Source organism: Gymnoscopelus microlampas (genome assembly GCF_963454915.1).
Source record: "Gymnoscopelus microlampas genome assembly, chromosome: 15".
Classification (NCBI taxonomy): domain Eukaryota; kingdom Metazoa; phylum Chordata; class Actinopteri; order Myctophiformes; family Myctophidae; genus Gymnoscopelus; species Gymnoscopelus microlampas.
Genome location: NC_139952.1, coordinates 46,799,637 through 46,821,337, shown reverse-complemented (window position 1 = coordinate 46,821,337; position 21,701 = coordinate 46,799,637). Strand labels below are relative to the sequence as shown.

Here is a 21,701-nt window from a genome sequence, read left to right as displayed (position 1 = left end):
TTTTTCAAAAATAATGTAAAACATATTTTTTCACGATTTTTCGAAAAATAGCTGATCTACAAGCTGATAGTGCGGCACTCGGTGCCGCACTATCAGCTTGTATATCTGCTATTTCTGAATAGCTAAAGAATTCTAAAGTGACACAGATGCGTTCCAGGTCTAAATGGGTTAATAAAAAGTGAGAGGTGCCTTTGATGGGTTCATTTCATTAAGCTATATGAACTAGAGGAACAATGTTAAATCCCTGTCCATTCATTTCAAGGCTGCTCAACAGCAACACAGAGGGGAAGGGGCTTAAGCAATTACAGCCCGTCCCTATTGGCCGGCTAAGTGCACCTAGCAAGTTTGGGAAGTTTAGCATGCTGGGAACTGGAGTTATGTCTGTTTAAAGCCCAGCCAATAAGAACACAGAGGAGTCGGGCGCCTGTGTGCCACACGTGGTCCCTGGTGTGACTATTGTGATAGCAGACCCCTGACATAAAAAAAATATTATTATATAATATTATAATATAATATTAGTATATCTAAGTGATTAGTCATATCTGGCCTGTGCAATTTTTGATTTCGAAGCCTAAAAGGCAAACAGAAATCATTTTTGTATTCATACTATGAATACAAAAATGATTTGTTTGCCTTTTTAATTTTACGATTTTAATTGTGTGTTTGGCCATTGAACTTATTATGTTCAATGGCCAAACACACTATTAAAATCGTTAATCGCAATTATTTGAGTGACAATTAATCGTCAAACTTAAATGAGTAATGGTGACAGCCCTACCTGTGGCACTGTCCTACCTGTGGCACTCTGTCCTACCTGTGGCACTCTGTCCTGGCACTCTGTCCTACCACTCTGTCCTACCTGTGGCACTCTGTCCTACCACTCTGTCCTACCTGTGGCACTCCGTCCTACCTGTGGCACTCTGTCCGAAGGCAAACGAGGGCTTGGGGAGTTCCGGGGCAGCGGGGTCTTTGCTCTTGTCCGCCGGGTTTCCGAAGCTGAACGCGGGCGCAGGCTGTTCTTTGGGAGGGTCCGGCTTACCGAAAGAGAAGCCCCCTAAAGTGCCGGGTGCCGCCGGCGTGGCGTCGGCCTCTTTGCCAGCAGCGCTAAACGCGAAGCTGGGAGCCGCGTCCTTCTTTTCCCCCGGGTTCCCGAAGGTAAACGAGGGAGCGGCGGGCTCTTTTTCCGAGGATAACGACCCAAAGGTGGAGCCCCCCAGTGGGGCGGTGGTGGTGGTGGTGGTAAGTAGATCGGACCTGCCAATACTGACAGTCGTATACGAGTCGTCGGTTGATGACGCGACGTCGCCGTTCTTCTCCTGAGAGGCGGCGGCGGGGACAGCGGGCGTGTCATCAGAGGACGCTTTCTCCTCGGGTTTTGACAGTCCAAAAACTGGCGCTCCGGCGCCGAACGCGATCCCGCCACTCGCTCCGAACTTAAACCCGGAGCCCACCGCCGCGGGCTCCGAACTCTTGTCTTCGTTGGGGGCGGCGGTGACCCCGAATTTAAAGCCCTCGCCGGAGCCGCCGAATTTGAACCCTGACGAGCCGCTACTGTCCGTGTTTGTGTCCGACGAGGAGGAGGAGGAGCCTCCTCCTCCGAAGGCCGCGCCGAATTTGAATCCGCCGCCTGCCGCTGCGGATGAAGACGATGAGGAGGAATCTGAGGGGGCGGCCCCAAACTTAAAGCCGGAGGAGGTAGAGTCCGAGGAGGAGGAACCAAACTTGAAGCCTCCTGAAGCAGAGCCAAACGTAGACGAACCAAAGGCTGTAACGAGACGAGACAAAAACAACATGTTAACTGACTGGGTATGATGGGAGACTACACATTCTTTAAAGACTGTGTAACATTAATTTTCTTCTTTTTGCCCCCCCCACCCCCAAATAATAGCACTGGTGTTCCCTGTGAATTATGAGGGCAATTGCAGTGGTGGATAAAACAATGGTATTTCACATCTGCTGCCCCAGAATGAGTTGCATCAGTGAGAATACTTCCACTTCTTCCCCTGGGAGTGAACGACAAACACACGCCACAAGCCTTCCCCACATCACCCAAGGGAGTGCACAACACACGCCAAAAGCTTCCCCCACAGCGTTCAGGCATCCATTCACATCCCATTCAAACAGTAGAACATAAATCATGACGGCAATTGGTACATTTATATTGCAGTGGGTTCTTTTGTTTCCCTTTTGGCTAAGGGCCTATCCCTAAAAATAACCTTTTTCATACTTTTATATCACCTTACATTTATGTCATATACATAAAATAAGTACATGAATCTTTCCCCCTAAGATACACTTGAACCCCAGCATCTCTTTTCTGGGGGGGGGGGGGGGGGGGACATTTTGTAAAAATATCAGATCTACAAGCTGACAATGCATCGCTTTGTGAGCTTTGTGAGATCGGCTATTTTTGGCTAAGAGGTGTGGTGCAAGTGGTTAAACTGAAGAGAATTGGTCAATTCCAAATATCATCAAAGTATTGTGCGGCACCTCTGGACTAGAGTTGTCAAATTCTGCCCGAACCCGACCAGACGTTCTCGGGCCGGGCCCAAAATCTATGCTGATTGGCCGGGCAGAGCCAAGCCTCGAGTTCAGTGAAGAAAAACAAATATATTGCCCCCAAAAAAATAAAAAATTCAACTGCCCCTAGCGGCCTAACGGTAAGGCAGTGTGTGTGTTGGATGCAGCTCAAAGTGAACTTTACTCAGGTATCTAGTTTGTCGCCGCCCGACCTTTCTATCCCGTGTTATTAAACAGGCGACAATGGCCAAAACTCAATCGAAAATCGACGATCGGAAAATTTGCAAAAGTGGCCGTTTTCAAGATGTATTGGCCATTATCTTTGGAACAGAAGGTCCAATCTGCTCAGTTCAAAGCTTGTTGGATGCGTGACTTTGAGTACATTAAGCACACTTTTCGGGGTTTGGGGGTTTTCGGGCCTAAAAGTATGGTAATTGACACGTCACACACACACACACACACACACACACACACACACCACAGGCTTGACCAACATGAATGCAACCGAGCCCTGTTACTCTATTCCTGGCCGCTGTACCTTTGGGCTCCACCGTGGCTCCTGGTTTGGGCGACTGGCAGGCGACGCACAGAGTGTCTGCAGCCTTGTTCTGCACACAGCAGACGTCACAGTCCCAGCATCCCTCTGGCTTCTTAAACTTGTCCCCGAAGCCCAGCAGAGGAGCGCCCCCACTGGCTGATGACGATGGTGGTGCCACTGCAGTGGATGCTCCTGTCGTGTTTTAGAGACAGAAACGTTAGCTCTCATCATACTACTGATTTTGACCTTTGATCCTTTTAGAATGACAATGTGTTTAGGGGCTCCTGCAACAAATGATTATTGTCTTAATTGTGTGTATGGCATTGAACATCGGAACATATGAATACAAAAAATGTATATCTGTTTGCCTTTTAAGCTTCATAATAAAATAAATTGCACAGGCCAGATATGACAAACAACTTAAATATACAAAGAAATTATTGACGTTTTTAATAATTGTATACATTTGATTTTTTTTTTTTTCATATTTGAAAATGTGTGAACATTTTCAACATGGAAACGATTATGACGATTATGCAAAAATAACTGTGATTATTTGCGATTATTTGACAATTTTAGTCAAATTACTTTTTATATTAATTTGAAAAATGTAGAGCTCTCTTTTGAATTATTATGTCAACACACTGAAGTGAAAAATGTATTTTGCACAAAAACACAGAAAATAGCATCTACAAACTCACATCACATTGTGAAATTTGCGACGCATTGCAAGATAGTATTTTGGATTTTCTTTTGTAAAACTTTAATAAAATAGTCACCTGTCCCCATTTTATCAAAATTATGTAACTATTAACCCATTAAGACCAGGAATGCATCTGTGTAACCAGTTAAACTATTATTTTATGCTTTGGCTATTCAAAAATAGCAGCTTGTAGATCTGCAATTTTTTTGAAAAATCGTGAAAGTTTGTGCAAATCTTTGAATGTATTTTTTAAAGCGAACATTTGTAACTCAAATCTTTACTTCGGGGGGCGAACATATTTTACACACGTTTGCTTTAAAAACAGTAAAAGTGACTCTTCCCTCTCTCCATTACCTGGTTTGGGGCTCATACAGGCCACACACTTGGCGTCCAGCCCCTTGTTGTCCAGCATGCACGTGTCACACTGCCACGCGCCCTCCGCTTTCTTGAACTTGTCCCCGAATCCCGTTAGCGGGGCGGCGGACGCAGTCTTAACCTCCGACATAAAGGTGGAGGAGGATAGAGTCAGTGAGGGCTTAACCCCGCCGCCGGTGCCCGGTTTGGCCGTCTCACAGGCCACGCACTTGCCCGCCTCGGGTTTGTTCTGAACCAGACACGTGTCGCAGTCCCAGGTCCCCGCCGGGGGCGCGGCGAACAGAGTGCCGGCGAAACCCGCCGCGGCCGCCGGCGCCGCCGGCTTACCGTCCGCCGGTTTGGACGAGGAGGAGGAGGAGGAGGAGGAGCCGGGCCTCAGCGAGGTGCACGCCACGCATTTGTTGTCCGAGGGTTTGTTCTGCACCAAGCAGACGTCACAGTCCCACGTGCCCGCCGCCGGAGCCTTGAACAAGTCACCAAACCCTGCAGAAGAGGAGGTGGTGGAGGCTTTGGAGTCTGTGGAGTCCACAGCAGCATCAGGACCAGGAGAACTCCGAGCTACAGGGGAGGAGGAGGGGGAGGCGAAGCCTACATGGAGAGAGAGAGGGAGACAACGAGAAGAGGGTTCAAGACAAAAAAAAAACATAGATCTTCAATCCTATGAATATCCCTAGGGCGTGGGCAAAAATATCAATGTTAAATCGTGATAGGAGATTAGATATTGCCTGAGATTTTGGATATCGTAATATGGCAAGTTGTCTTTTCCTGGTTTTAACCCATTTAGAACGGGAAAGTGTGTCATTTTTAGCTCAGCACTCGTCTAAAAATGAAACTGATGCGTACCCAGTCTTAATGGGTTAATCACATAAAGCCCTATTTTATACTTTCAAACTGTAACCAAAAAAAAGGGGGGAAAAAGTTCCAAAACAGCGGTGCAAACAGCAGACCTACACAGACCTATGCAAGCTCACAATGCCAGCTTGTTGATCTGCTATAAGTTGATATCATTGTCACAATACGATATTGAGGTCAGACACCTTGTGATATTAGATGTTGTCCATAGGGCTCCCAGCCCTATGAATATTGTTCAACATCAAACATTGTTATTGCTTCTCACCAGGGGCTTTGAGGAGGTCCAGCACACTGCCCTGCTTCAGGGTCTTGGCTGGTTTGAACGGTCCCTCAAACTCCTCCTCTGTGCTATTGCTTGTGGTCGACTTCACTGTGTGGGGAACGACAAACAAGTTGTTAGCTGAGCCAGGCCCGTCACAATTATTACATCATCGTCTAATCCATTAAGACCTGAGGCCATTCTTAAAAATGTTTTCTAAATCCTAACAGTTTTTTTTCAATATTTCAAGGCAAGTTCATAGTGCGGCACCGAGTGCCGCACTATGAACTTGTAGATCTGCCATTTCTGAATAGCCAAAGAAATCTAAAGAGTCACAGATGCGTTCCAGGTCTTAATGGGCTAATCGCAATTATATGAGATAATCACGTTTATTTTTGCATAATCGTTTCCATGTTGAAAAATGTTAACATAATTTCAAATATTTAAAAAAAACAGAAATAGTAGATCTACAAGCTTACAACGCGTCACAAAGTGACGCGTTGTAAGCTTGTAGATCTGCTATTTCTTCAAATGTATAAAATAATTCAATATGCCAATAATTGTCTTTGTATATTTAAGTTATTTGTAACATCTGCCCTGTGCAATTTTTGATTAGGAAGCCTAAAAAGGCAAACAGAAATGTATTGTAATGTATGTTCCAATTATGTTCAATAGTCAAACACACAATTAAAATCGTTAATAGCAATTATTTCAGTGACAATTGAACTTAAATTTGTAATGGTGACACCAGTCCTAAGCTGAGCCCGGTTTCTCTCAACACCGCGACCACATTACAGCGCGTCAAGTGAACCTCGGGGAGGCGACGAAAAACCCCACCTGCTGTCGTGATGGGACTCGCCAGCTGTCCATTCGACATGGAGAGATCCATCTTTGCTACGGGTGCACTGAAGGTAAATCCAGCCTGGAGGGACAACACGGGAACAACACGGCCATTATAGCAGAGTGATATTATTGGTTGAGCTCTGAACAACATCTTTACTGATGTACAAGTAAAGCAGTGGTTTTCAACCTTTTTCGCGTCAAGGACCCCCAAATTGACACATATTAGCCCACGGACCCCCATTTGAAAACATATGCCAGGGACTCAACCATTTTGATTTCTTGGGGGGGTCCCAATCTACACTGTATCATCAGCATTTAGTGTTCATTTAACTCTGAGAGTGTACAAATGGAACCAAATGGACCCGTTGGTTCCATTTGTACACTCTCAGAGTTACAGACACATGAGGGTCAATTTGGTTCCTAACTATTAATTTGGCTGGGGACCCCCTGGAACCCCCTCGAGGACCACTGGTTGAGAATCACTGCAGTAAAGCACATGAGATGTGGAGCATCGTGTGCTTTTACTTACAGAAGGGGAAAAGGAAGGGGGGCTAGCAGCAGCGGTTGCCATGACGATAGGGGAGGCAAACGTAAACGGTAGGCAGGGGGGCGTCGAGGCTGCGGGGGGCTCCTGAAACAAACACAAAAAAAACAAATTGATGAGGTCCAATCACATTAAAAATGCTGCTGCACGTTGTGTAGTGCAGGGGTCTTCAACGTTTTCAGGCCAAGGACCCCCTAGCTGAGAGAGAGATGAAGCAGGGACCCCCTACTCTATATTGTACAATTTTGTTTCAGCTAAACGTTTGCTGCTCTTTTTTCCCTCTACACCTATAACTCTTTGCCAAAAATAGCCGATCTACAAGCTCACAACGCCTCGCAGCGCGAGGCGTTGTGAGCTTGTAGATCGGCTATTTTTGGCAAAAGTTCTCCCCAGAAAAGGCATGCTAGGGTTCATGTTAACACATCGGGTGCCGATCACGGTCTGAACCGTGTGTTTACATAGTGGCGCTCTGGTGCCGTTCACGGTCTGGACCGTGATTTCAGTCTTTTTGTTTTTCTCCGCACGGGCGGGGCTAGAGTAGCTCTGGGAGTACCCATTGTGATCTTGAGAAGGAAGGGCCAGATAGATCACCGGAAACAAAAATATGGCTTCCATCCGCTTCCTGTCTATTTCCTTCTTTAAAACGCCTATATCTCCGAATCCGTTTCCTGTGGTGAAAATCGGTCATGGGCGATGCGCGATCCCCCCCCCCCCCCCCCCCCGTTGTAACTCGCGAGGGAAATGTTATGGTTCCAGGCTGTAGCCAGGGTCATCGCTCAACATGAATGGATGCTTTTTTTTAACGTGGATTTGCTAGTCGTGGAGTCTAAAGCTTTTAACAGCAAAGCGCAGTCAATGGGGAGAATGTTGGCACCCAACGTAAGTTGTTATGAAAAAATGCTGGCACCCGATGTGTTAAAAAAAAAAAAAAAACGTATCACACAAAGATTTTGCGGACCCCCTGTAGTAACTCTGAGGACCCCCTAGGGGTGCCGGACCCCCTGTTGAAGACCCCTGGTGTAGTGTTACGGTGATAACGGGAGAACGGTGTGTGAACCAGACCTTCTCTGCAACCGGTTCCTTGGCAGCAGGTGTGAGAGGCCTGGTGACGGCGCTGGGGGCCAGGCTGGAGGAGTTGATGGAGGAGGTGGGGGGCGGAGGAGCGGTGGAGAAGCTGAACGTGGGCAAGCTGAAGGTGCTGATTGGAAGGGAGATGGCGGGCAGATCGAGTACCTCCATCACCTGAGGATTAACGACAAAAACAAAAAAGTATTGATTCATTCGTGCCAATTCACAGATATTAACGTAAAAATAAAATCGCTTCTCAATTATGTGATTTAATCGATATGGATAATCGCTAATAAGTTTGATTGATCAATAGTTGCAGCTTTAATCCTTTAAAGGACAACTTTGTTTTTTTACAACCAATGTTTATGTTTTAGATTGTAATTAAAGTAAATAAAAGACGAGTGTTAAAAATTTTAAATTTACTGCTTTCTATAGTTTTAGCAATTTTCACAATCTTTTTTTACAGTGTTTTCACAGTGGGCGGGGGCATTCTGTCCGGTGGCTAAATATGCATTTTTTTAACACATTAACCCGGCGTTTTCTTTATTATTATTTACAGTAGCTCTTCTAGCCCCCAATAACTCACATCTGGCCATCTCAGACAGCCGGACCTTTTTCATTGTGTAAAAAAGGCATATTTAGCCACCAGACAGAATGCCCCCGCCCACTGTAAAAAATATCGCAAAAAATGCTAAAACTATAGAAAGCAGTAAATGAAAAAAAAATTACACTCATCATTTATTTACTTTAATTACAAGCTAAAATATAAACCTTGGTTGTAAAAAAAACAAAGTTGTCCTTTAAGACCGGGAAAGCGGCATCTATGTCATTTTTTTTATTTATTTGGGCTATTCAAAAATAGCCCAAATATTTGTTCAAATATAAATGTTCGCTTTAAAACATATATTCAAAGATTTGCACAAATTTTCAACGATTTTTCAAAAAAATAGCAGATCTACAAGCTCGTTACGTAGCACGGCGCCGAGCTATAGATCTGCTATTTTTGAATAGCCAAAGAGATCTTATATTATGACACATATGCGTTCCCGGTCTTAGAGGGTTTTAAACAGACGGACAGAGCCCTTACTTCTTCATCCTCTGGGCGTTTGGAGGAGGGCCGTGTGGACGTCCTCTCTCTCTTCATCTTGCCCCCTCCAGAGCCCGCGCTGCTGGCTGCGGGCGTGCTGGACATGGGGTAGGCAGGCCCGCTGGAGATGGTTGTGCTGGAGAGGAGGAGGAAGACGGGGACAGTCAGGCCACATTCTAATACATTTACACCCCAATCCCTGACCACTGGTACTGGTTATTTTCAAGTTATTTCTTTTGGGTATTTTAGTTATTTGCATGACAATCGTTAACAAAAATGGTGACGCTTTCACTGGCTGATGACGTCAGACCCAGAAATGACATAATTAAAGCTCATTTACTTCCTGTTTATTTCCTGCAGTGAAATGGCCATATCTCTCCGTTCCTCCTGCTTTACGGCAAAACAAGCCACATTGAAACGGCCATAGCTCTTGATTTTCTCCTATACTACGACACCCGCGTGTGTGTAATGAGCCCATCTCCGTGAGGACGGCGGTCACGGATAATATTCCATGATTTTTCAAAGGTACAGTAAAATGGCTGTTTTTGCTGGTAGCAGTGGTTCACTATTACTCTGGCAGTCAAAGAGTTAATGAAAAATCCATTACCTTAGAGAAGGACCCGGGTCTGATTCAGGGATGACAGGTGATTGTCTTGAGGGCTGGAAGAAAAAAAAAAAAAAAACGTTGAAGGTGACATTTAACCTGGCATCCATTTTCTGGGCATTTCTTAATAGGCAAACCATTCAGCCCAAATAGGCAGACATTCCATGAAAATAGCCGATCTACAAGCGCACAATGTGTCGATTTGCGATGCGTCGTGCACCTGCAGAGCAGCTATTTTAGCAGCAGAGATTTGCCATAGAGGGGGGAAAAGGATAGCCTGGTATCCAGCCTGCTTCGCTACGTTCGGCGGACTTTTTTTTCTCTCTTCGCATCTCAGTCTGGAATGCACCCCATTGACTCGTTTTGCGGAACTACACTGGAACTACATATGTTACGTTAGGCAACGTCGTTGCTGATTGGATGTTGTTCAAACGAATGACGAATCACAACGATCACACTGTTTTTTTTGTCCCGCCCCGCACCACAGACCAATCAGAAGCCACGGCACGACTCGAAACGTTTGCCATGTCCCGCCTCCCTTGGAGATAGGAGGCATTCCAGACTGAGAAGCGGAGAGAGAAAAAAGTCCGCCAAACGTAGCGAATCAGGCTGGATCCCAGGCTAGGAAAAGGAGGGGGCCAAGGAGGATAGACCACTGGGGGGACCACACCTTCACTTAATGCGGCCCACAGGTTCATTTCGGAATACTGATATTTTATTGGTTTCAGCTGTTACAATTCCAAACATGAGTCATGACCCGCTTTAATTACTAGATTAGTAGCTTAATTACTAGCACTAAAATTCTATTGTCTTTTTTATGTCCTATGGATTTGTATTTAAGTTCATAACTTTCACATAAGTATAACTAAAATGCATTTGAAATGAAGGTTACTTTTCAGGATTCCAATTAAAAAATAGCAAAATAGCCGATCTACAAGCTCAAAACGCGTCGCAGCGCGATGCGTTTTGAGCTTGTAGATCGGCTATTTTTGCTGCTTTTGTGTGAGATAGAATGGCGAAGTCTGGCATTAATTTACGGAAAAAAGTTAAAATGCATAGATAAGAGGTGTCTGCCTGACAGTATATGCAATGTGTCCCTCTGGAGTGAGTGTGGAAATATAGTGTCCCTCTGCATCATCAAAGTTGCATCACCCCTGGTTTAACCCATTCAGACCTGTGTCACTTTTTGATTTTAGCTAAAAAAAAAGCATTATTTTACACTTTGGCTATTCAAAAATAGCAGTTCTACAAGCTCATAGCGCGGCACCGAGTGCCGCGCTATGAGCTTGTAGAACTGCTATTTTTTTTAAATTTTGAAAATGTTTGCAAATCTTTGAATAAATAATTTTTAAAGCTAACATTTTGTAACTCAAATCTTTGCTTCTGGGGGGTCCCCTGGAACAAAATATTTTGCGATGGGGGTCCGCGGCCAAATACATACATTTTGGGGGTCCTTGACATGAAAAAGTTAGAGAACCACTGATATAGAAACATACGTTTTTTTTGTTAGGAATTAGAAGACATTTGTAGAATCGGCCACAGGCCTTAAGTGGTTAATACAGGAGGTCCACATAGAGTTGTACAGTAAGGTCAGACCAGTACGTACGGGTCTGACTGCGTCTCTGAGGGTCCTGTCCAGGGCGGGGGTCAGAGAAGGGGTCCTGTTGTCCAGGGCCATGAGGATGCTGCCCCCTCCGGTGGTCAGGGAGGGGGTGGGGGTCCTGTCCAGGGCGATGCCCCCGCCGGGGGTCAGGGAGGGCTTGAAGGAGACGGAGCGGTTCCCAGACACTGAGGCCGCCGCTGGGATCAGCAGCTTCTGTACTGGAGGGAGAGGACTGGACTCCAGCTAGAGAGAGAGAGAAAGGTGAACGTCAGTGGTGGAAAAAGTACTCACATTTCTTACTTAAGTTTTATATGATATGATGAAAGTGGGTTGGCCATCTCTCGCAGTTCGTAGAGAGCAACATTGTATTTTATTTATTTATTTATTTATAAGGCCTTGTGTGGAAAGCTTCCTTTGCACCTATCCTCGCTTCTGAAACCAAAAGGTTACTCGACATTCAACACGTTCACAATCACACATTAGATATACCAGTCCACGTAAGAGCAGTGAACAAGGAAAGACTGCTATCATGTATTATGCTCCACACGAATGGAACAAACTTCAGGATTCTCTGAAACTGGTGCGAGTGGTCTCAATAGAGACATTCAGGGTGCTTCTTGAGGACACACTACATAGTGACTGCACCCGTTTCATGTAACACTGTGTTTATTTGCATCTGTGACACTGTAATATGATTCAAATGTTCGTCATCGTTTTGTATTATGTATGTATTGTATTTTATATGCTGTTATCAGGGCATCATTGAAAAAGAGAGCTTGCTCTCAATGGTCTTCCCTGAATAAATAAAAGGAAAAAGAAAAGAAAAGTACTCATTATGCAGAATGTCCCATTTCACAAGTTTTCAAATGTATAAAAAGCTTTTTGAAAATAGCCGATCTACAAGCTCACAATGCGACGCATCGAAAGTTTTGGAAATAATCGATTTTGTTCGTTAGTAGCTGGGTAATAAGTGAGAATTTACCGGCTCACGTCACATTGTATCTCCACATTTCAACGTTCTAGTATTTTCGTAAATTAATGCCCTTCATCATACAAGAGCTTCGCAAAAAAAAACAAAAAAAAACAGTGGAAATAGAATCTGCAAGCCCATCTAAAAGCTCACAGTGCGTTGCAACGTGTTGTACACGGTTTCTCACCCCAACAATATTCAAGCGCAAATGAATGGAAATAAACAAAACAATAAAAACGGCAGCACACAGCTCATGTTAGCTGAAGCGTGTGGGCCGTTCATTCAACAGCTCATTGTAGTAGACTGGAGGGCAGCTGTCACAGCTGGAACTGACTGTTAGTTCACTACAGACTTGCATGGCCAGCTCTGGCAACCATTTAACCCAGTCAATCCAGGAACGCATACCGTGTCATTTTCAGATTTCTTTGGCTATTAAAAAATAGCAGATCTACAAGCTCATAGCACGGCACCGAGTGCAAAAATCGTGAAAATGTGCGCAAATCTTTGAAAATATATATATATATATATATATTTCAAAGCGAGCATTTGTAACTCAAATCTTTGCTTCTGGGGGATTCTACAAATGTCTTCTTAATCCTAACAGTTTTTTAAAAAACACTTTTGTTGCTATAATATCAGTGGTTCTCAAACTTTTTCATGTCAAGGACCCCCAAAATGACATGTATTTGTCCACGTACCCCCATCTCAACGTACGTTGTTCCAGAGACAAAGAAGCAAAGATGTGAGTTAAAAAATGTTCGCTTTAAAAAAAAAAAAATGTATTCAAATATTTGCACAAACGTTCACGATTTTTTCAAAAATAGCAGATCTACAAGCTCATAGCGCGGCACTCGGTGCCGCGCTATGAGCTTGTATATCTGCTATTTTTTAATAGCCACAGAAATGTAAAGAGGACACACAGATGCGATCCCGATCTTAATGGCTTAACAATGGACTACAAAACTATCTCTCACACACACACACAGTGTAGTCATAATTTTCACCAACCAAATGCACACACACACACACACACACTCACTCTGCTGAACAGCTGTGCCCTGACCTGAGAGAACCCCTGTTCGCCTGGCATAAAAGAGGGCCAACAACAGGCGGGACATGAAGAGTGACAGACAGCAGACGGACCAAAGCAAGTGCAGCGGGACTATGTACAATGACATGACTGTTCACCGTCTCTACCGCCTTCCTACAGGCTGTTCACCGTCTCTACCGCCTTCCTACAGGCTGTTCACCATCTCTACACACTTCCTACAGGCTGTTCACCATCTCTACACACTTCCTACAGGCTATGCAGTAAACATCACTGAGTGACACATCAGCTGGCGTGTGTGTGTGTGTGTGTGTGTGTGTGTGTGTGTGTGTGTGTGTGTGTGTGTGTGTGTGTGCGTGCGCTGCATGCACATGCTTAGTAAAGGAGGGCTTACAGCGACCTGTTGAGCCTAACGCACGTTCAGACCTACTCTGCTGAGCCTTATGGTGCGTTCACACTGGCAGATTAAAAAGATGCAAAAATACACCACATCTTTGTCGCCGTGTTTGTATCCGTGTTGCTCCACGCGGTCGCTGACGTCATCAAACGTGCGGACTACATCGGAGCTACAGTTGTAGCTTTGTATCTGGAAGTTGAACCCAGCTCAACTTGAATTTGTAGCTTTGTCGCTAGAGCTACAAACATGGGATGTATCTTTGTGTCTTCATGTGGCTGGTTTCCATTGAAAATGAATGGTTAGCATGTATCTTTTAATCTGCCCGTGTGAACGCACCATTATGCTTCATTTAGAACTCTCCGTCAAAAACTTTCAAAGACTTATTGTAACTCTCTCCTTACTGGCCTCCCGGCACGTGCACTTTAAGACCTGAAGCCGATTCTACATGTCTCCTAAATCCCAACAGTATTCTGAAAAACGTATGTTTCTATATCAGTGGTGCTCAAACCTTTTCATGTCAAGGACCCCCAAAATGATATGTATTTGGCCGCGGACCCCCATCAAAATATTTTGTTCCAGGGACCCCCCAGAAGCAAAGATTTGAGTTAAAAATATTCGCTTTAACACATTGAACGCCAGAGGTTAATCTCATAATGTACCTACCAGTGCCAAGCTCTTTTTGTTGTTTTTTTGTTTTTTTCATGTCGTCATAGCCCCCGCTAAATCCGTTTAAAATCCGCGTTCATTTGGTTCGACACAAACACGGGATCCGTGAAAAACAAACAGCGAAAACTGCGAGTCGATCCGTGCCGCCATTTTGAAGTTACAGGCGAGAACGTTAGACAGGACGATGCGGTGAGGAAAACCAGAAGGGAGATAAATCGATTCTAAGCTGACGCCCAGACAGGAAACGGATGCGAGCGAAAAAACCGGAACCAGTTTTATTCCGTTTCCGGTCGGCCCCGGAACCGGAAATGGGTCGAAAAAAATTCCGGAATGTGCACTTTTTCGATTTAACATGGGAAATGCGAGTCGCGTAGATCTACGCGACTGGCACACTGCGGCTTTAAATCGTTTGGCGTAGATCTACGCGACTGGCACGCGATGTGTTAAAAATATATATATTCAAAGATTTGCACACATTTTCACGATTTTTCAAAAATAGCAGATCTACAAGCTCATAGTGCGGCACTCGGTGCCGCGCTATGAGCTTGTATATCTGCTATTTTTGAATAGCCCAAAGTGTAAAATAATGCTTTTTAGCTCAAATCTAAAAATGACACAGTTCCAGGTCTTAATGGGTTAAGCCTCTCCAAATGATCCAGAATGCCGCAGCACAGCACTTGGTCTTCAACCAGCCAACATTTCCACATGTCTCCCCCCTTCTCCGCTCCCTCCATTGGCTCCCAGTCACGCACAGAGTACAAAACACTGATGTTGGCCCACAAAGCATCCAAAAAGGTATGGCACCCCCATATCTTCAAAGCCTGATCCAACCCTACAAACGCCCATCCCGTTCTCTCAGATCAGCTAACACAGGGACGCTGTCAGAACCTTCGCTAAAACACCTGGGACAACGCTCCACACATTGCCAGACTCTTCTCCCTCCTGGCTCCTAAACTATGGAATGAACTCCCCCCCCCCATTGCAGTAAGGACTGCAGACTCGCTCCCAATTTTCACCGTGGTGAAATCCGGCTTTGTGGACTTTAAGGTAGACTCACCCGTTTCCTTTTGACTTGGTAATGTGAACGGTCTAGATTTGTGCCATCCAGTGACTGTAGAGAAAGACAAAAGCAAAATGGTTTCATGGGAAATGCCCTTCTCACTGGGGTTTACTTTTGTCTTTTCCTCTTATAATGTAGGCATTTAGCAGACACTCTTATCCAGAGCGACTAATAATAATAATAACAATAAATAATAAGCAAGGTACATAGAATGCATAGAGACAGTGTAGTTCCTCAGTAAACTAGGATCACGAGTAAAACCAAGAATCAAATCATGCAGGGACGTGCACAGATAGACTCTAGGGGGTGCTAGAGCACCTGCCCTTTGCCCTCTTGACCAGGAGTGCCCTTTTGAAAAAAAAACGTTTTTTTTTTCAGTTTACAGCAGGGGTCTTCAACAGGGGGTCTGGGACCCCTAGGGGTTCCGCCAATTTTTTATGTGATATGATTTTTCTTTTTACCATAACCACTCGAAACCTAGCATCCCTTTTCTGAGGAGAAGTTTTGCCAAAAATAGCCGATCTACAGGCTTGTAGATCGGCTATTTTTGGCAAAGAGGTATAGGTGTAGAGGGAAAAAAGAGCAGACCAAGTAAACAAAAAAAAGTATAATTTACTTGAGCACCTGCCCCTCAAAATGTCTGTGCACGCCACTGAAATCATGGGTCAATGAATGAATAAAAGGCAAAGACTTACTGTTGACAGGGGAGAGGAGGCTGCAGAGGGGATTCTCTTAGCATCCTGTGTGAAAAACAAAACAAAAACGCCTCAATTATTATCACAGAAACACATTGTTTGACGAGATGACAGCATTGAAGCCAAGATGATATAGGTATGAAAACACTCGTTTACATAACGGCCCCCGTCGATGGCAACAGATTTGCATCATTTCTAAATTAACCCATTGAGACCTGAAGCCGATTCTACATGTCTCCTAAAACTCAACAGTATTCTGAAAAACGTATGTTTCTATATCAGTGATGCTCAATCTTTTTCATGTCAAGGACCCCCAAAATTATATGCATTTGGCCGCGGACCCCCATCAAAATATTTTGTTCCAGGGACCCCCCAGAAGCAAAGATTTGAGTTAAAAATGTTCGCTTTAAAAATATATATATTCAAAGATTTGCACACATATTCACGATTTAAAAAAAATAGCAGATCTACAAGCTCATAACGCGGCACTCGGTGCCGCGCTATGAGCTTGTAGATCTGCTATTTTTGAATAGCCCAAAGTGTAAAATAATGCTTTTTAGCAAATCTAAAAATGACACAGTTCCAGGTCTTAATGGGATAACGGCCACTGTTGATGGCAACAGATTTGCATCATTTCTAAATTAAGTTCACAGTGTGTGTGTGTGTGTGTGTGTGTGTGTGTGTGTGTGTGTGTGTGTGTGTGTGTGTGTGTGTGTGTGTGTGTGTGTGTAAAAGTAGCAATACCACAATATAAAGATAGATACTCTGTTACAAGTAAAAGACCTGTGTTCAAAATGTTACTTGAGTAAAAGTACAAAGGTATTGCCATCAAAATATACTTGACCCATTTAGGGCGGGAATCCCTATTTGTAACTATACCTTTGAAGACGGGAAGCCCTTTTAGGGTTGTTGTTGCTATGTACGGTATATAGCAAAAAAAATGTTTTTGTAATTTTTGAATAAATATTTGAGGTTTTTCAGAAAACGTAGGTGAGGATTTAGAAGGTGTTTTTTGGAATCGGCCTCAGGTCTAAATGGGTTAAAGTACCAAAAGTAAAAGTACTAAAATGTGTGTACTCACCGCCAGCGGGCTGGACATCCGCTCCAGGGACTGTAGGATGCGTTTGGCGGTGGCGCTGGTCACCCCACAGGGCTGGGCCCCGGCGGGCTTGGCTTTGATCTGCCGCCTCACGGGGGCCTGCAGGAAAAAAACACACAAACAAATAACTCAAGTTTTGCAAAACAATTTATTTAAAAAAATGCAATCCGTACGTTACGTTTCATGTCCTACCCGTGTTGACCCCAGGCTACAACACTGATGATACGTCCCAGGTGCATCCATGTGATGTTTTTTTATTTACTTAATGTTAGGGAGGGACTGGTGGAGAAGAGATCCAGTAGAACTAAGACCAGTCATTTTATGCTTGCTTGGGCGAAAATAGCAGATCTAGAAGATCTGCTGTAGATCGCGACCAAATACATATAATCTTGGGTGGTCCTCGACATGAAAAGGTTTGAAAACCACTGATATTATAGCAACAAGTTTTTTCAAAAAACTGTTAGGATTTAGCAAAGATTTGAGTTGCAAATGTTTGCCTTAAAAAAAAGTATTTTTCAAATAATAGCAGATCTACAAGCACCGAGTTTGTATATCTGCTATTTTTGAATAGCCAAAGAAATCTAAAAATGACACTCCGTTCCCGGTTTTAATGGGTTAAGAGGGAATCGTTTAAGGAACCAGAAATCCTGAAGCATCCCAACCCTAACTGTGTAAATGTGTGGACGGATGGTATATGAGCGTCACAGTACCTGGTAAGGTGTGCTGGGGCGTGGCTGCCGGGCACTCCTGGACGCAGACGCCCCGCCGTAGGTGGTCTTCCCCGGGTAGAAGGGTGAATCCCCCAGCCGGCTGGAGTTCAGCACCGTGCTGTTCAACGATGACGCCTGAGGGGTGACAAGCCGTTAGTACTGCATCATGACAGGACTTTAAACATTAAAAAGGATATTTGTAGATATTTGAGACGTCCCCATATTTTTCCTACTTCCTCGCAGCTCCCTTACCTCTTTAATGGCACGATGTACCTCAATACCACTGTATGGTCTTTATTTATTGTCTGTTATTTCTTTGGCTATTCAAAAATATTTTTTTGAAAAATCGTGAAAAAATATGTTTACCTTTTAAAAAAAAAAAAAAACTGTTAGGATTTAGAAAAAACATTTTTGAATCGGCCTCAGGCCTTAAAGGGTTAAGCCAGAGAGATTTGAATCTCTCTGGCACAAACAAATGCTTTCCATAGCGGCTTGCAAACTATATTGATATAGTGGAGGTGCTAAGCAACATTTGACTTCAAGTCATGATACAAAGGTCCCCTTTGGTATGGAAGTACCTTAGGGCCATAGAAAAAGAATTATCCAAAGAGACGAGTTAGATCACCCTTCTTTTTTTTTTATATAGGCATTTTTAAAAATGGCCGCCGACAATTAACCACTATTACACCAGACCCCATATCTTTGCTTCTGTTAGAGCTATAATAATAATATTGGTGTCAAAGTGTACATTTTTGGGGTCAAGGAATTCAATTAAATAGGTTTCAATGCAAAAAAACGAATACTTCATTAATTGCCATGACAGCGGGGGGTAAAATATGCAAACTTCATTAAAAAAATACGTTTTAACAGGGTAACTTAACCCCACCCCCTCTAAAACTTGTATTTACTTTTCCCTTTGTCATGGAAGTACCATAGGGCCATAGGAAAAAAAATATCCAAAGAGACAAGTTTGATCACCCTTCATTTTCTTTAGATAGGCGTTTTTAAAAAAAGGCTGACGACAATTAACCACTATTATATCAGACCCCATATCTTTGCTTCTGTTAGAGCTATAGTAATAATATTGGTGTCAAATTGTACATTTTTGGGGTTGAGGAATTCAATTAAATAGGTTTCAATGTAAAATACCCAATGCTTTACTAATTGCCATGACAGCGGGGGGTAAAATATGTAAATTTCATTTGAAGAATACGTTTTAACAGGGTAACTTACCCCCCCTCCTCTAAAACTTTGATTTACTTTTCCCTTTGGTATAGAAGTACCTTAGAGCACAAAGAAAGAAATGATCCAAAGAGACAAATAAGATCACTCTTCATTTCTGAAATATATGCGTTTTTAAAAATGGCCACCACCATTTGAAGTGATACAGCAGAACCCATATTTACTTCTGTTAAAGCTATAATGGTAAACATTTTTAGGGTCAAGGAATCCAATTAATTAGGTTTCAAGGCAAAACAAATCCCCAATAATTTTCTTACTACCATGACAATGGGGTTGTTGTGGTAATTTGAGTCTTGCACTTGCAAATAACCAGTTCTGGCAAGTCCCTTGAAATAATTTAAATTGAAGCCATTCATCAAAGGGCAAAAGGAAGAGGGGGCTCGACTCATCATTTACAGCCTTTTCCAAATATCGCTCATAAGCCTTCATCACAAGTACAGAGCAGCTACAGACACCTGATGCATGTACCAGGTTCTGCAGATGTGGTCAACACCAATGAAAGACTGAGCTTTGCCACTAGTTGAATTACCACTATTGGTGAGAGCTGTAGTCCATCCACTGCCATTCATCCAGCCAGTCTCCAGACACACTCCAGAGCATCTTTTTTGGCAAGTGTGAATAGGGGTTGATCAGCTAACATGACTGGTGTCTGACCTGGATTTAGGTAGTTGATTGCTTGAAGGAGGACATTCATTGCATGCCAAGCCAAGCCATAGTGGGACTGGTAGGAGACTCTGTGAACAGTATGTATGATCTGGATGGGGGGGCTGAACAAGGCTCTGCAATGCTTGCATAATATGCACCCCATGAGATCCATTCTTCATCCTCAAGGTTGTCTTTCCCCACAAGGTGTCGGTGACTCTCTCCAACCACTGGCAGCCTTCTTCAAGTATGTTGCTGAGAGGACAAGAGGCTGGCTGAGGATGACTGTTTGTATTAAGGGCAGGAACATGAGTTTGGAGTGAAACATCCAGATCCATTGTTGTGTAGAAAGCTGGAAAGGATTGTACATGCTTCTTCCCCATCTTAGCTGGAACTAGGATGTTAGTGAGATTGGCTGTTTGTTGGTCATCTGACGGGAAGTGCTGCTGAATGCTTATGCATGTCCCGTGGAGGGCTGATTTTGCTGTTGTTGACGATGGGTTGAGGTCAATGTTGTCAAAACCACCATTAGTGAAGACACCCTTAACTGCCTGAGGTGGGACCACCACACCAATCTGCTCCCACTGATTGATCACTGTACTCAATGTTTTCAAGCGATCACATGATACACCATACCTCGCTTATGCATGGTATCCACCTGGTGTTTACTGCCAGTATGCAGGTGCAGATCCATTGCCAGATACAGTGAAGCTGTGGTTCCCTTTCTCTTATGTGACAACTAACACTACGGACATTTCTTGGATCTGCATTTCACAGAGTTGTAAATGATTTGCTGCCCAATTGATGTAGCAACCTGGCACTTCTCTGGTTCAGGGGCTGGCTGGTCAATACCTTATCCATCCAGAAGCATATTTAGGAACAATTGCAGCAGGGGAGGGATTGAATCAGGAGGCTGTGAAGGAACCTGTAAATTATTGTTTCATCGGAAGATATTCTTCCCGGAGGATTTTAGCTGCTCTGAAGATGATGGAGACATCAGTAAATGTGTTGCTTTTCATGCCAACAACAGCTTTCAGGTCATCATCAAACAACATAACAGGGACCAGCCACGATCTAGTCGCACAGATCTGATGTCAATATCCTCTCGAAGGCGCGTGGTGTTACATTTAATAATAATTGATTGACTCAAACAATTCATTGAGGACATGTGCTCTGATGACCTGTGTTGCCTTATTTTCTGTCGTGTCACAACGGCGGTTTCTGCTTTTCTATAGAGCCTAGTCAGGCATGCACGATGATGCACTGCCTCCATAGCTACCATGTCACCAGCAGCTTGTTTAGCTAACAGACACTTGTCACCCAGCACCTGAGCACATTATTTCACTTTTCGATCCAATCCCAGGGTGGAAGCCGTCCTTAGTTCCTTTCTGTTGCCAACTTCACCACAGAAGAAACACGGTGTGGTTTATTCACATGAGGATGATGATGAGCATGAGAGTATAGCCTGTGCAGTGAACTTGCCACCACCATTCATGCACTGTGTTTTTACTGGGCTCACAGACTCTTCATGTCTTCTTCTTGCTCTGTCGACTCTGTCCAATAATGGCACAGTTAACATAAAAAACATTCTGTATTAAATGAGAAAGTAATACAAACCTCAAATTGAACCTCAAAGTGTCTCAGATTTTCTGTCACCTCTGATTTAATCAAATTGTCGCAGTCCCTTGTGCAGAATTTATGTTTTGTGGCAGCAACAGGTGTAACTCTCAGGTGATAGCAGTCAGACATATACACTTACAGTCAGACAGACACTAATCTCTCAAGACAGATTCAGAGCTCTGCAGCTGAATCTGTCGGGAGCTCCTGATACAACGTGTATAGTTAGGAATGTTAGGAATGTAAACAAAGACACATAGACCGGAAGTGGAGGGCTGAGGGCGGACCTAATGGCCACCATCCTGTTTTCCACATTCTATTGGGAGGTCCCCCCCAGAGTCAAATCTTAAGGAAAGAAATAGCAGAGGGTGCTCTTTTTTCCTTTTTTTGACTGGGTTCCTAGATTGGACAGACACACATAAAGCATATATGGCATGTGCATAAGAGGTTGTACTTCTTAAAGTTTTTTTAATAGGGGGAACATTTTAATGTCACTTATTTTGTTGATGAAATGTGCATATTTTACCCCCATTGTGAGGGTAATGAGAAAACTATTGGG

General features: G+C 43.8%; 2 protein-coding genes across 4 annotated transcripts in view; both read right to left on the bottom strand.

Moving 5' to 3' along the window:
* Positions 1-21,701, bottom strand: part of LOC311061825 (uncharacterized protein) — a gene marked incomplete at its 3' end in the record, with an annotated part of 80,348 nt that overhangs the window by 18,423 nt on the left and 40,224 nt on the right. The window lies entirely within an intron of this gene.
* nup153 (nucleoporin 153) overlaps positions 1-21,701 on the bottom strand; it is a gene marked incomplete at its 5' end in the record, with an annotated part of 47,366 nt that overhangs the window by 7,613 nt on the left and 18,052 nt on the right. For 2 of the 3 annotated variants that reach the window (XM_084080917.1, XM_084080916.1), the window contains 14 exons: positions 911-1,765; positions 3,059-3,250; positions 4,116-4,724; positions 5,254-5,358; positions 6,085-6,169; positions 6,620-6,721; positions 7,697-7,876; positions 8,790-8,925; positions 9,397-9,449; positions 11,000-11,239; positions 15,135-15,188; positions 15,833-15,877; positions 16,914-17,030; positions 17,642-17,776. In XM_084080917.1, coding sequence (XP_083937043.1) covers positions 911-1,765; positions 3,059-3,250; positions 4,116-4,724; positions 5,254-5,358; positions 6,085-6,169; positions 6,620-6,721; positions 7,697-7,876; positions 8,790-8,925; positions 9,397-9,449; positions 11,000-11,239; positions 15,135-15,188; positions 15,833-15,877; positions 16,914-17,030; positions 17,642-17,776 — 2,908 coding nt within the window. The remainder of the gene's footprint in view (positions 1-910; positions 1,766-3,058; positions 3,251-4,115; positions 4,725-5,253; positions 5,359-6,084; positions 6,170-6,619; positions 6,722-7,696; positions 7,877-8,789; positions 8,926-9,396; positions 9,450-10,999; positions 11,240-15,134; positions 15,189-15,832; positions 15,878-16,913; positions 17,031-17,641; positions 17,777-21,701) is intronic. The other variant, XM_084080918.1, reaches the window with a different exon arrangement.